The sequence below is a fragment of the Lactuca virosa genome, chromosome 3, assembly GCF_052849685.1.
Source record: "Lactuca virosa cultivar CGN04683 chromosome 3, Lactuca_virosa_CGN04683_v6, whole genome shotgun sequence".
NCBI lineage: Eukaryota > Viridiplantae > Streptophyta > Magnoliopsida > Asterales > Asteraceae > Lactuca > Lactuca virosa.
In genome coordinates this window covers 378,897,239-378,912,260 of record NC_136428.1, presented here as the reverse complement: position 1 = coordinate 378,912,260, position 15,022 = coordinate 378,897,239, and the positions used below count along the sequence as shown (strand labels likewise).

At 32.4% G+C, this 15,022-nt stretch overlaps 2 protein-coding genes across 3 annotated transcripts; both read left to right on the top strand.

Annotated features, from left to right (window-relative positions):
* The first annotated feature begins 1,356 nt into the window (after positions 1–1,356).
* Positions 1,357–6,162, top strand: LOC145167675 (uncharacterized). Its single transcript, XM_079086913.1, has 2 exons — positions 1,357–1,673; positions 5,930–6,162. The coding sequence occupies exons 1-2, from the start codon at positions 1,545–1,547 to the stop codon at positions 6,029–6,031; spliced, it is 231 nt and encodes a 76-aa protein (XP_078943039.1). The 5' UTR covers positions 1,357–1,544; the 3' UTR covers positions 6,032–6,162.
* Positions 6,163–9,407: 3,245 nt separating this feature from the next.
* LOC145167673 (U-box domain-containing protein 44-like) lies at positions 9,408–13,747 on the top strand. 2 transcript variants are annotated; one of them, XM_079086911.1, is made up of 4 exons: positions 9,408–9,642; positions 10,022–11,253; positions 11,655–11,973; positions 12,087–13,747. In XM_079086911.1, the coding sequence occupies exons 2-4, from the start codon at positions 10,024–10,026 to the stop codon at positions 13,586–13,588; spliced, it is 3,051 nt and encodes a 1,016-aa protein (XP_078943037.1). In that variant the 5' UTR covers positions 9,408–9,642; positions 10,022–10,023; the 3' UTR covers positions 13,589–13,747. The 2 variants fall into 2 exon arrangements, with proteins under 2 accessions (XP_078943037.1, XP_078943038.1); XM_079086912.1 differs by having other exon boundaries at positions 10,019–11,253.
* The last annotated feature ends 1,275 nt before the right edge of the window (positions 13,748–15,022 follow it).

The window sequence follows — 15,022 nt, the reverse complement described above, 5'->3', positions numbered from 1 at the left end:
GATTAAATTACATGACTTTGTCGTTATGGTTTGGGTAATTTGTGTGTTCTGTCTCTAACAAATATTATTCATTCGGACCATCCATGTGGTTTGTTTTTATTGCATGTTTGGTCCTTGATCGATGTAGAAAGATAATTAAAACTTTTTTTATTTTATTTTTGCTTTTGCTTTTGCTTTTATGTTATTGTTTTTCTATAATAAAGATAGTGAAAATGGGCCCACCCCACCCCTTTATGGCTTCCCACTCATTTTCTCATTATAGAAACTCATGTTGCACCACTTACTTCACCTCACCACACACATCGTTGTCATATCGAACTACGAAGTCGTCGGAGAAGGCAAGCCTTACCTAAAGAACACACAAGCATCACCTCTATTATTCTTTATCCTTAGTCACCACATTTAGCATCTCTCTAATCAATACCATGAGTCGGCAGTTAGGGTTCACCGACTAATACTTCTGTTACTCTGTTTCCCACCTCACCCCTTCTGTTGCCAAACTCTGGCCTTTTGTTGCCCCATATACGATTAAAGAGGACGGAAAGAAGACAGAACCAAGCCCTACCCTTTTGGAACACCGATCAACAGAAATCATTGCCACTTTAACTTTATCCAACGAACAAATCTCAGTCCCTGTTCTTGCCCAACCTTCACAGTTCTATCACCCTCTTTTACTCTCATCTTGTCTCTGTCGAAAGTAGAATTGATTTCTGCTATAAAAAGCTGGCAAAATATCTATTCATTTACGGGTTTGAACATATTTGATTTATAAGTTCGATTTATGGATTTGCTTTCTGGTTGAGATGTATTTCTAAGTTTGATTTTCGATTTTTCTTCTTTGTTTGATTTCTAGTTGGAATGACTATGTGGGGTGTTTTTTTCCAGTTATAGTGGTGTTAGTAATTTACTCTGGTGGCATAAGCGGTGATGATTGACTCCGACGAGGGATAAAATGGATAAGGGGTTGGTGTGTATGGGGTTAACAGGAAAGATATAATTGTGGGTACCAGTGGCGTTGGCGGTATTGGTGACGGCTGGAGGTCGGAATTAGAGATGGAGAAGAGTCGATGACAATGAAGAAATAGGGCAAAAATGGTGCATTTCTGGGAGATATATGAAAGTGTGGGTGGACCCACATTTATTAATCAATTTCTTTTAATAAGTAAATAATAAAATTAAAAAATTAAAATAATAGGTAAGTGTAAATTATCCAAAATCTAATGGACAATTCGTATAATTTACACTGAAAAATAAAATTTGGTTGATTTGTCTTTTTTTTAAGGGACCAAACAAGTGAACTTAGTTGTGTGCTGAAGGGAAGGAGAAAAACCGGATCGAAGTGTTAGAATCCGATGATTACAGGTCTAATTCATTAAATGGGACCGGTCCCCGGTCGGACCAAACAAGTAAACCTTGAGTGAGCCGGTGCCCCGTTGCAAAATCCTAATCCACACACACACGAACGCCCAGTTAGGGTTTTCGTTGAGCTTAAAAGAACCACTACTTCAAATCGGATTTGATTTCAGTTCCCTGAACCCTTTACAATGACATCGTTGGGGACGTCTAAAGGTGTATTGGAGATTGCAAAGTTCGCCGTTTACGTTACAGTTCCGATTGGTCTTATGTATTTCTTCGCCAACAACACTAAGAATCTTCACAAATTCATGGGCGCTGTAAGTATCTCATGAAAATTTCATCAATTTTAGCTTTAAACAGTATTCAGTCGTGGTATTTGCTACATATCTTTGATCTACTTGGTAATTTTAAAATGTTCAAAGTTCATATCAATGTTGAAATTAACAAGTATGAAGTCAAAGACTTGTCTATTTTTGGAATAGTGGAGTTAACATAGGTGTTCTTTGTAGACTTGTAGTTGTTGATCACTTGATTGTGTAGTTATAGGCGATTGTATGCTTTCAGCTTTCTAGAATCGATAGAAGATAGATGCAACAAACCCAAACAGAAGTCAATTAGGGCTCTAACTTGAAATAGTTGCAGACTGATTATCTAAAGTGTTTTCAAAATACCCTTGTACTAAAAAAATGTAGTAAGAAGGTAACCAACTTAATTTTTGTTTTTAAAACACCCTTGTAATCGGAATTAGCATGTTTCCTTGGTTTTTAAGCCATGTAGAAATGGTGTTTTATGAACAAAAATAAAAGTTGTTTACCTTCTTACAACATTTTTTAGTACAACGGTATTTTTAAAGCATTTTAGATAGTTGGTTCCCCAATTATGTCATTAACTCTAGTTTTTTCGAAGTACACAGTTGTAATAACAAAATTGAAGTATATGATGTTATAATAAATAAATCAATGGAAGGATTTTGCTATATTCTTTCATTTAACCCTAAAGAGAAACAAGAAACTTCTATGACTATGAATCAAAGCATAATGCTATAATAAATAAATTTCTTGCATTTAAACCCTGAAGCGAAACAAAGAATTTCTTGCATTGAACTAGAAACAAAAAACATGAAACTTCTTGCGTTTAACCCTAAAGAAAAACAAATGACATCAATTAAACTATGATGCTATAATAAATAAATTAACAAAAGTACGTTGCTATTGTTTGTGGTAGACCCTGATACATTCTTGAACTGATAATCAAACGATGATAATATTAAGATAATAATCCCATTCCTTTGAGAGGAATGGACTCTTCAAAGAAGAACAAAGTTCTCTACAAGATAATTCTTAGCTACCTCTAAAGAACTCGACATCCACCTTAAATATAACAATAATTGGATAAAAATCTGCAGCCACTGATTCCTAAAAGTATTATCCCCCATTACAAATGTCTTCACTCAAAATTGGGCTGCAGACACCTAGATAGGAAAATAAATATATAAAAGATAGAAATACCCCCAAAATCACCTCTTTTATTAGCTTTTCCTTTACCAGAAACACCCTTCAAACAAACATTTGACCATGTATCCCAAGTATCGCGCTTTTCTCCTAAATTCAATGATATTGGAAATCAAGTAGTTGTTAAAGCACTCTTTGATAGCCTCAGTTGGTGGAAATTTGCTCTTTTTTAAAACTCTTTTTAAAATAACTTAGTGGATTCCGTCCACATACTTCTTATCAACTTCGTGAATGGTTGTAAGTAGAATACTTACAATATTGTCTCCAGTAATGTTGACATCAATAAAATCTACCTCTTATGTATCTAAAGGCACCCCAATGGCAAAAAGGAGAATCTATATTGGAGAGATCGTTATAGGCGAAGGGTTTCAAGTTGTTACTGACGTGGGCTTTCTTTATCCTCTAATTTAATTACCCACTTCATGGTTTGGTCTAGGTCTTGTGATACCCTCCTTATGGGAGGGTATATTGGTACTCCTTGTCCCACATCGCCCACAAGAAGAGATGTCGGGTTTATATGTCTAAGCGTCCCTTCGTCCTTCAAGCTGGCTTTTGGGAGTGAGTTCTACACTTAGGTTCATATCAATGGTATCAGAGCGGCCTCTTGCTCGTCTTGTTGTGGGAGACAACCCTTCGGAGCAGGGATGAACGGGATCAAACTGGATATTCATATTAGAGGGTCGGTTTTCGGGTTTTGTTTTTACCAATAATCGGGTTTCGGGTTTGGATCGGACCGTACCCGGAATATGGGATTTAATCCGGACCGGACCGGACCCGAAAACATTTTCATATTAATTCTTTTTATAGATATTAGCATAAGTTTTTAATATATAGATAATGACATTGAATTATTAATTAATATTATATTGCAAGTCTAAAATGTAAAATCTTGATTATTGGAAATATTTTGGCCAGATTCAACATTATTTATGGAGAATGGATAAACAAAATACGAATGATGTAATTTTATCTACAAACATCAAATGAGCACTTTTTGATATGTATAAAGGCTTGACATAAAGCTTTGATTTAATTAAACTAATTACAGCTAAGCTTCGTCAGTCTGTAATTATCGTTTTAATAATCCAATTAAATTATGTTTTAAATTCATTTAACATTACATTGCATTTATATCAAGTTTTCATTATAAATTCCTAGTTAAATCTCTATATTTTACTTTACTATCTTACACGAAAACCTTATAGTTATGTAAATCTTCAAAATATTTCACCTCATTAAAAACCAATCAAAGTGTTATTATTATACAATATCAAGCTCATAAAGGACTTTTTATAATATTAAGTACATCATGAACCCAACATATATCTTGAATTCAAACAAAAGCCACAAATAATACTTACCTTTAAAATTGCTTTGGAAAAAAATACTTCACGAAAACAACCTGTTTAAATTCTCCATACTTTAAGAATGGAAGAATTTACTTGAATTCAAATATTCCTTAAAAAGTAAAAACTATACCTACACCCTAGATAAAAAAAAATTTGTTTACTACTTATTACCTTTTTACTCATCTTCTTTTATGTATGTTTTTTAATCGAATTGTGCAAACAACAAAGATACGAATGTTGGATGGTAGGTAGTAAGATTATAATTTGAAATAGTATGCTAGAGACTAGAAAGTAACACGGCAAACAAAAGTATTGTCCCCCATTACAAATGTCTTCACTCAAAATTGGGCTACAGACACTCGAATAGGAAAATAAATAGATAAAAGACAGAAATACCCTTGGCATCATTTCTCCCCTTCACATCCTAGAACAGTTCATTGTATTGACTGTATTACCCTCCTACTTAAACTAGTAAGGATTGGGCCAGAAATGTAGGGGCTTATCAGTTTGCCATTCCTAGAAATTGCCTAATGCTCAAAGAAAATGGTAATTGAGGTAAATGTCAAACGGAATATCAGTTTCAGTCTAAATATCTCCTGTCTAGCTTTATACCAACTTCCAGTGGTTTTGGGTTAAGTTGAGTAAGATTTAACATAGATAATGTACATTAAATTGAACCCATGTTATAAAGCAAATAATCATAAAATCCATTACATAAGTTAACATAAATAATGAAATCTTGTAAACCTGATATTTGTTATATTGTAATGTGATGATATCATATATATGTGTAAATAGCATATGCTTGTTATCAAATTTCCTTTCAGAATGTAGCTCATCCACCAAACCTTTAATACATGTAACTTAATAGTAAGATGTTAAAGTAAAATTAAAAAAGTTGGCCAAAAAGACATGAAAAAATAAATTCAAGAGAGCTTGTGAATGCATACCCCACAGTGACATAAAGCATCTTTGTTTGTGTTCGACACATTGATGAAAAAGAGAAAATAAGAACAGAATGAGTAGATGTGAAAGTTATATGTTTTTTTTTTTTTTGTGTTTTATGACAATAATAATGAATACCCATGAATAGTTTAAAGTTCAAAACATTAGTTACTCTCAATAGGAAACATAGGAATATACCTGAAATTATTTATTTAAAATGCAAGAAATTTCTTGTTTTTTGTTTCTTGTTAAAAGCATGTGTTTTCTTGTTTCTCTTTTGGTTTTAATTACAAGAAGTTTACTTATCAGAGCATCATACTTTGATTTATAGGCATAGAAGTTTCTTGTTTCTCTTAAGTGTTAAATGAAAGAAAATAGTGACGTACTTCCATTGATTTAATTATTATAGCATCATACTTCTATTTGTTTTTCTTACAACATTGTACTTCCAAAAATCTAGGGTTAACGAATAATTAGGTAACGAACTTTTTAAAGTGTTTTAAAATACCATGTACTAAAAAAAATTGGTTACCTTAGATTTTTTTTAGTACAATGGTTATTTTTAAAACACTTTGGATAGTTGGTTACCCAACTATGTCATTAACCCTTTACTTCACATATCCTTAAAAGAAAAAAAAATGACAACCACTGATTTTCATTTTTCACACTTAAAAAAAAGTATAAAAATCCTTGAAACCAAATGTAGATGGTTTTGATTATGACATTTTGGTTAATTTTTGAAATGTTTCACTTGTATTTCTTTTGAAGCGACAATATGTTGTGTACCCTCCAGAGGGACCAAGGCCACAATCACCAGAGGAATTAAGAGAAATGGCTCGGGAGATAGCTCGCAAGCGAAGCACACAGTGATCGATCACTACATGGAGATGTAACTTATTACAGTCTACTGTATTCTGTCGCGAACATGCTTTTTAGTTCATGTTATGTGCTTATCAAAGTGTAATAAAAGTGCTTCCAATAAAATTATTGTAATTATTTTATTGCAGTTGTAATCAACAAATTGGACAATTAAAAATAACAAAAATGTCCATCCAAAATTTGGGAGTATCAGGAGATAACATATTTTCTTTTGGTTTTTACCAAAATGACCAACATTTTATTTTGGACCGACTTTATTTTATAAAAAAGTTAAATTTTCCGACAAAAAAAAAGATTTTGGATTTTGGACTTCCGACGTAGAAAAACCTATTCCAAAATTTCAAAATACATTTCTGAAACCGATGAACAAATATGAAATTTCAAAAATATATATTGATTTTTTTAATAAAATCAAACAAAAAGTTAAACTAAATATTGCAGAAGTAGATACGATACATGAGCATCAAATGTGTCATTTTATTAAAAAAATTGATGATACTGGACATTTTGAATTTTAGGGGTAAAGAGTTTTTGAAAGTGTTTATTATGCAAACGATAACAAAAAAAATCATATTATATATTATTGAAATCTGAACCAGCCAAAACGGAAATAGGTTGTCATTTCCACAAAAGATGAAAATATGGGTTATATCTCTTTACGTGGTCATTTTTGTGATTATCCTTATAATATGGAATTATAGGTTGAACAAATCTAGCTTTTCATCTCTTGTATGAGTTAGACTCAGGGTGTGTGCCAGAAGAATCGATCGCATTTTGCCTACCACATCAGCATTTCCCTTACTTTTCATCCCCTCACCAAAACCAGGACCAGGGTGTGTATGTGAATGATCTTTCACTATTTTTTTATTTTTTAAAAAAATTATATTTCATACAAATATTATACTTATTTTGTAGGGAATTATAAACCATTAATTTTGATATATTTTTTATAATTTTTTAGTAGGTATATAATTTAATAAATATTAAAAAACAGAAAAAAGAAATAAAAAAGAAAAGCATAACCAATCAAAATAGAATAGAGAATATGGGGTCTCTATCCCCCACTCCCTTCCCACACCTCCTTTCCCGTAGGGGAAGATGCGGTGTTCCAATGTGCGGGAACGCCTCCCGCACCCTCTTCTCGCGACGCTTCGTACGACCTTGTAGTTGCAAAAATAGGCTACTTGTTTAATCTGTTATGATTACAAAAACGACATTCTCACGACAGTAACCATTATTTTTTGGGGATAAAACGGTTTTAATTATTTGAATAGATTTTGGGTGTCTTTCAACTTGTTTTCTATTAAGCTTAAGAATTTTATTTCCCTTATTTAAGTCGTAACATATAAGTAAATGAGTCAAAATTTGTCATTCCTATGATGGATGGAATGATTTTGAGAAGATCCTTCTTTGTTACTTAGCATAAGACATGACATAAGAATATAACACATACAATGTATAAGACTGTAAGACTGTAAGTATAAGAATATAACACATACAATGTTTCACGTGTATAAAACTATAAGACTGTAAGTATAAAAGTTTGACATGTTTTGTACCCAGACTCTACTAAGTTCAATGTCAATAAGATAAACATTGTAATTTTGTGTTCCACCTAAAAAACAAACAAGATGCGATATGAGATGTGATATAAGTGTTCGTAATAATATCATGTCGAAACTAGAAGCTATCAGTGTGAACGTTGAAGATAAGGAAAAATCATTGACGCTTATATTGTCTTTGTCATAATCCAGTGAGCATATGAAGCTCGTTATGATGTATGAGAAATAGATATAGAATTTATGGAAAACTTTTGTATGGGATAAAGGACTAGAGAGAAACAAACCATTCTTCGTTAGAATGAACGATTTTGATGTGTAGGAATGAGAAGAAGAAAAACTCATAGAAGAATCTAGTATGTTGGAATTATGGACAGTCTAGGCATCTCTAGAGAAATTGAAACATAGCTAACAATGTCTCTATTGCTATTGACGATGATGGCTTCTTTTGAGTTATGAAATCCTCATAGTATGCTCGTTACCGTAGAAAGGGATGTGTTTTTGTTAGCGGGTTCATAGATTTATACATAAGCATTTGATTGACATAAATGCAAGATGTGTGGTGAGAGTCGATGTTGATGGCTTATGAACTTCCATGTATGTCAAACGAGGAAGTTGCGCCGTAAACTTTCAACAAGTTTTTCAACATGTGCGAATGTGAAATTTAGAATGGTCTATTCTAAATAGCAATAATATTTCATGGTAGAGTATGATAATTCTATGAGTGTAGAATTATGACTATTGGTTGAAGAAAGTGTTCCTCTTTTGTTTAAGTTTTTTTTTTCATTTATCCAAGGTAAAGATTGTTGAGTTTTCCATATGAAAGAAGGTTTCCCCATCCCACATCAGTTAAAAAAATGAAAGTGCGGAAGGGCTCAAAGCTTATAAAAAGAGATAACTGCTTTGGTATCAAAGCACCCCAACCAAATACACTTAAAGTGTTTGGTTTTTTTCTTCTCTTGATTTAGATTGTAGATAAGCCGGTCCAAGCATAATTAGGGTCTGAGGCAAAAGCAAAAACAAATTTCACGTCCCTTAAATTACAAAAACAAGGGATGATTGTTTGGATGGAGCGATTTTGTCCGATAATCGCTCTATCCAAACAAAGTTCAAATTGATTTTGGTTTTCAAAACGTGGATTTAAACAATTCAAATTTGATCTGAACCATCCTAATTACAATTTAGTTGAATTGCTTTTTACAAAAAAAATTTCAAGAATCAGTATATTTTAAAATATATAACTTAATTTATAAAAAATTAAATTATCGGGTAATGAATTAATATTCATAAACATCACCTAAGCAAAATATATTTTAATTTAATGTTATACATATAAATACTTTTAAGAATAAATATATACTTATAGGTTTACTATATCGGGTGAAACTTTTTAATCTATTTAAAACAATTTTAGTGAACTAATAGATAATAAAATTATATATTAAAAATAATATATAAAAATAAATAGATGGTAGTTTATTATTTGATTTTTATTTTATAAATTAAACCAATCCGAAATCAAACTAAATTTTATTTATCTGAAAATTAATCTGATAATCTGAATATACGAACAATATAATAATCTAATTGTCGAATTAGTTTTATGTAAATAGTGATAATATTAACAAAATTTATATGATCAGTTAATTTAAAAAAAAAATGTTGTAAAGATGTGTATTATGAAATAATTATTGTATTATGAGAAATAATTTTAAGACCGAATTTCAATTGAATTAATTTTTATAAAAAAATAAAATAATTGGTTTGACCGGCTCTTTTTATTTCATGTGTATGACTATGAACCCATCTTATGGTTCCCTGGATGAAAAGGCGTTTAGGTGGGAAAGATGTATTAAATTTCATGAGAAATTTCATAGGAACGCGACTCGTAATTTTGACAACATCAACGACCATGAGAATTTCAATCACGCCAATTGACTTGGAAGTAAACTCGGTGGACTTTCTTCCGTTCCCATCGTCATATTTAATGTGGATGTCCTTTTGGATTTCACAATACACGCATCATTTCAGCTGTTTTTACAGGTAATTCTTCAGAAATCCATGTCTATGATTTGCTCTTATTGATTTCTTGTTTGTAGTTTTTTCCAAGGAAGTGACAAAATTGGAAGAATGTAGAAAGTTTTCTCTGTTACTACCAACCACAGTTTCATGCCCACCAACTGTTTGATGATTTGCTTACTTATTTGGAACTATTAGTTTTCCAAGCCTTTTCTCTTCATTTTGATCATATTCTCCTTGTCTTTGCTAGTTAATCAGATGCCACTACAGAATTCCTTCGTTTTGAGATATTTTTGGCTGGTTTTGGTCATGGAATTAAATTTATGTCCAGAAAAAGATTAATTTTTACAATATCAACAAAAAAACTTCATTTTTTTAACTGTTTCTTCACAATATTCAGCAGGAATGGCAGATATTCTACCAATCGGTACAATCTTGGCTGTTGCCATGAATCAGGTCATCAAAACTGCTCATGCTGCCAATGATATAGTCATTGAAAAAGAAAGTTTCAAAATCCTCTCATCTCACCTCTTTGATATCCTCCGTGTTCTAAAGGAACTCGAGCTACAAAAACTAAACGAATCACCACTTGCAAGAAAAGCTCTTGAAAACCTTGAAACAGATGTGAAAAAAGCCAACACACTTGTGGAAAAATACAAGAATCGAGGTCGTTTCTACCTGCTAATCAAATGCAGACACATTGTAAAGGAAGTACAAGATGTGACAAGAGATATTGGTAAGTCTTTAAACACTCTATGTCTTGCAAACACCGAAGTCCTATCTGGAATATCTGATGAAATAAGTAGATTACAAAACGAGATGCAAAGAGCCGAATTTGCAACGTGTCAATCTCATCTTCAAATTCTTGATAAATTAAACGAAGGGCTCATGAATCAAAAACTTGATCAGGGTTTTGCTAATGATATAATTGAAGATATAGCAATGGCTGTAGGAGTTGTGATTGAGCCTTCTGAGATAAGAAAAGAGCTCGATAGCTTTAAAAGAGAGAAAGAAGAAGCGGAAAACCGAAAAGAAAGAGCAGAAGTTTATTTCTTGGAACAAATTATCGAATTGTTGTCGCGTGCAGATGCTGCTAGAGATTATGAACATGTGAAAGATCAGTATATGCAAAGGTTAAGAGTAATCGAACGTCATGATTCAAAATCAGAATCCATTCCACCTTTTAAAGCTTTCATTTGTGGGATTACTAAAAGTGTAATGGTTGATCCTGTTAGTCTTTCGAATGGAACTGCTTATTCCAGAGTGGCGATTGAAGAATGGTTTGGGTCGGGTGAAAAAACGGATCCGGTTACGGGTGAAGATCTTGAAGATTTATCTTTTAGATCGAATATTCAGTTGAGACAATCGATTGAAGAGTGGAAAGAGCTTAATTATTGTATGAGGATTAGATCTTGTAAGTTTAAATTGATGTTGAAAAATGATGAATCCGTGAAAGATGCACTTTTTCAGATTCAAGAGCTTATGAAAGAGAATGTAATAAATAAAGATTGGATTTCAATTGGTGGTGTCACCAAATTGCTTATTGACATCCTCCCAAACTTACGTAATTCACAAGTGAAAACGGATGTGTTGGTTACATTAAAGGATGCTGTTGAGGGACATTCAAGAAACAAGGTCATTCTTACCCTTCTTTTTTCTATTACATCTTATTTGGGTAAATCCTATTTAAAAAATATATATATCTGAGAAAAAGTGACATACTTGAGGAAATTGGAAACAAAATGACTTAATGCATTAACCCAAAAAATCTTGATTTAATGTACTAAGACATTAACCCTTTACCAATTTGTCCTTCGTCTTTTTTCATCGCAACCCATTTTTATGTTAAATTTGATGAGTAATGTTAAAATTAATAAATATTATGAAATTTGTTTTTAGGAAAGTAAAGATAAAATAGTCATTAGTTTCATTCGGACTCTTTATTCGGTCTAAAATAAAACTATATGTATACATCAACCACTTTACCCATACAACACGTTATATCTTATTTGATTTTTGTTTGTTTAATTTTATAGGATCTATTGGTTACAAATAGGGGATTTTGTAACATTGTTCCATGCTTAGGATGTGACTCAAGTCTATCTAAAGCTTCATTAGAGTTGATACTTGAGTTAGTTCTTGAGGAGTCCAGCCAAAATATGGATCATGCAAGGGAACTTTCTCAACAATGTAATCCAGTTTCCTTTCTTGTTATCATCTTAAAGGGTTCAGACGTGGCGTTAACAGAAAAAGCAGAAGACATCTTGCAAAAACTTGTAGATATTGATGACAAAAATGCTATTTTGGCTGCAAAAAAGGAATGGTATAGACCTCTTGTTGGTAGGATCGTTCAAGGTTAGAATACTTTTCTTGTCATTTTCTTTATACTACATATAGAAAAAAATTTCATCTTTGTGTTCCTTTTCCCCTTTTTTTTCACTAATTCATTTATTTGATTGTCATCGAAGGTCCAAAAGAAACAAAAATGGCAATGCTAAGAGGGATTGTTGATTTGGAGCTTGAAGAACATAACACAAAGCTCCTATGTTCGCTAGGTTTAATTCCACCTTTGCTCGAAATGGCATCTGCTGATCTGGAATCAAAAGAAGTATCGTTATCAATGCTTGTAAAGCTTTTAACAAATTCAGACAACAAAACCCTTTTCACAGCTTCTGATGGAGTCCCTCTAGTGCTCAACCTAATGCGCTCTTTACCTTTACCATTTCTCATCCTCTCCAAATGCTCTCAAATCCTCGAAAAACTCACCTCTAATGGCGATGGAATCAAGTTTCTTGTGGACATTAATGGCGTCAAGCTTAATTTAGAGTCATTAGTCGAGAATTTATTAGCTTTTTTACAAAATTCGAGATTACCTTACACTGTATTGAGGCCGGTGTTGCGTGTTCTTTTTAAAATATGTGAATCGGACGTCGGACTGGTGAAAACCGCCGTGGTCACCGCTAGCGGTGTTTCTCTTGTTCTAACGCTTCTGGATCACTCCGATAGCGAAACACGCGAAGCCGCCATCAACCTCTTGTTTTTATTCTCGAATCATGAACCGCAGGGAGTGGCGGAGTTCCTTTTAAAGCCGAGAAGACTCGAGGCTTTCATCGGTCTTCTTGAAAACTCCGGGAAAAGCGACGTACAAAAGGCTGCGGTTGGTTTGCTAGCGAACGTTCCGAAATCGGAAGTTGAATTGACAAAAAAACTAATTGAGTTGGAAGGACTTAAAGCGATTATAGACATACTGGAATCGGGAAGCACAGAGGCGAAAGAGAACGCTTTGAGTGCGCTTTTCCGGTTTACAGATCCGACGAATATCGAGTCTCAGAAAATAGTCGTCGAGCTCGGGACCTACGGTTTACTTGTGGATTTTCTTAAAAAAGGTTCGGTGACAGCAAAAGCACGCGCCGCTGCTCTAATCGGTGATCTCTCGATGCGAAGCTCCGAACTCACCGTGACCTCAAAGTCAAACCGGTGGTGCTCGTGTTTCGGCCGCACCGGTGCCGCCATGTGCGCCGCCCATGGCGGGATCTGCAGCGTGAAGGGTACGTTTTGTGTTTTGGAGGCGGGGGCGTTACCGGAGCTGGTGAAGCTGTTGCATTCTGAGGTCCATGCCACAACGTATGAAGCAATTCAGACGCTTTCGACTTTGGTACAGAAGGAGTCGCCTCGGAGAGGTGCTCATGTTTTGCATGATTGTGGGGCGGTGGTTCCGATTTTGGAGGTTTTAAATTGGGGGTCGGAGTCGTTGAAGGTGGAGGCTTTGGAGGTGTTGGAGAAACTGTTTATGTTGACGGAAATGGTTGATTGGTATGGTGCGGGCGCGAGAATACCTCTTGTCCGGTTGACCGGAGGTAGTATTCATGAAGACGGTCATCTTCATCGGAAAGCTGCTAAAGTTTTGTTGCTCATTGAGCGTCATTTGCGTCGCTCGTCGACTTCACTTGTTGCCGGATTCAACGGGTAAAGAGGGTGTATATGTATATTCATAGTTTGTGTTTTGGTATGATGTAAAGTAAATGATTTATGTAACATTACTTGTTTTATGAAACAAACTATTTATATAATCTTCAAATTGTGAACAAATTTAATTTATTATATAAAAAGGTACTAAATTTAGGGTTTATGTGTTTTCATTTGTTATTATAAGTTATGAGGTCAATTATATATTTATATATTTTTATTTTTTGCCCTAAGATTAAATTTATGTTACAAATTTGGTCCATTTTTTTTTTCAAATCCTTTTGAAACGATTATTTTTTTTTTTTCAAATTTATATTTTTACAATATTTCTAAACCGTTTTCGAGACCTTTTGCACAAACTTTTTATAAACTTGTACAATCTTTGTTAAACTTCTTTTACAAACTTTTCTCACAAAGTTAAAAAAAATTATAACTTTTTTATGTTTATTCTTAAAAAAAAAACAAAACTTTTTATAGCACTTTTTTTAAATATTTTGAACTTTTTCTAAACTTATTTTACACAATTTTTAAAAATTTCTTACAACATTTTTTTTAAACTTTTAACTAACCTTTTTAATGTAAATTACAACATTTTAAACTATTTTGTAAGAATGATGAAAAAATATAAGTAAAAAGTTTAAAAGATTTCAAATATTCTAAAAAACGCAAGTAAAAAGGTATAAAAATTATAAGTTGGTAAAAACTTCTTGAATTCTATTTAAAAAAAAAGAATCTCTAAAATGAAATAAGCATTTTTAAACATTTTCATTTTAAAAAAAAGAATCTCTAAAATGAAATAAGCATTTTTAAACATTTTCACATATGTTATAAAAAAATTTTATTATGTTTTTTCAACCTTCATAGATTGTAAAAAAAGTTAAAAATTTATATAAAAAAATTTAAAAAAACTTGTAAAACAGTTTAAATATGTTATAAAAATATATTTTAAAAAAGAAACTTTATGTAAAAATGTTTAAAAACTTATAAAAAAATTTAAAAGGTTGTTGTAACACCCGTTTTTTGGGGCTTGAATTTTTGAGTAGTTTAAGTTTTTTATTTATACAAATTAAAAATAATACATAAATAAATAAACAAGTTATAATAATGGAAATAATAAATTTGAATTTTAATATTAGTTTAAATGATAGCTGTAAAAGTTAAATGTTGAAATTATAACATTTAGGGTTTGAGGGTTAAAAATGTCCGGATGAGGAAAGTGTGTTTTACCAAAAGGTTAACCCACTTAAATGATTAGACCATTAAATTCATAAAATGGATAGGAAAGTGTTAGATCATGAAAAGTGACCAAAGGTATCCGACATACTTGCTATTTGAAGTTGGCCAATTTGAGATCTGTACAAATGTTTGTCTTTAGTGTGTGTTAAGATTGGAAAAAAGATCAATAGGAAATCTTTTTTTAGATGTTTGATTCCTATTA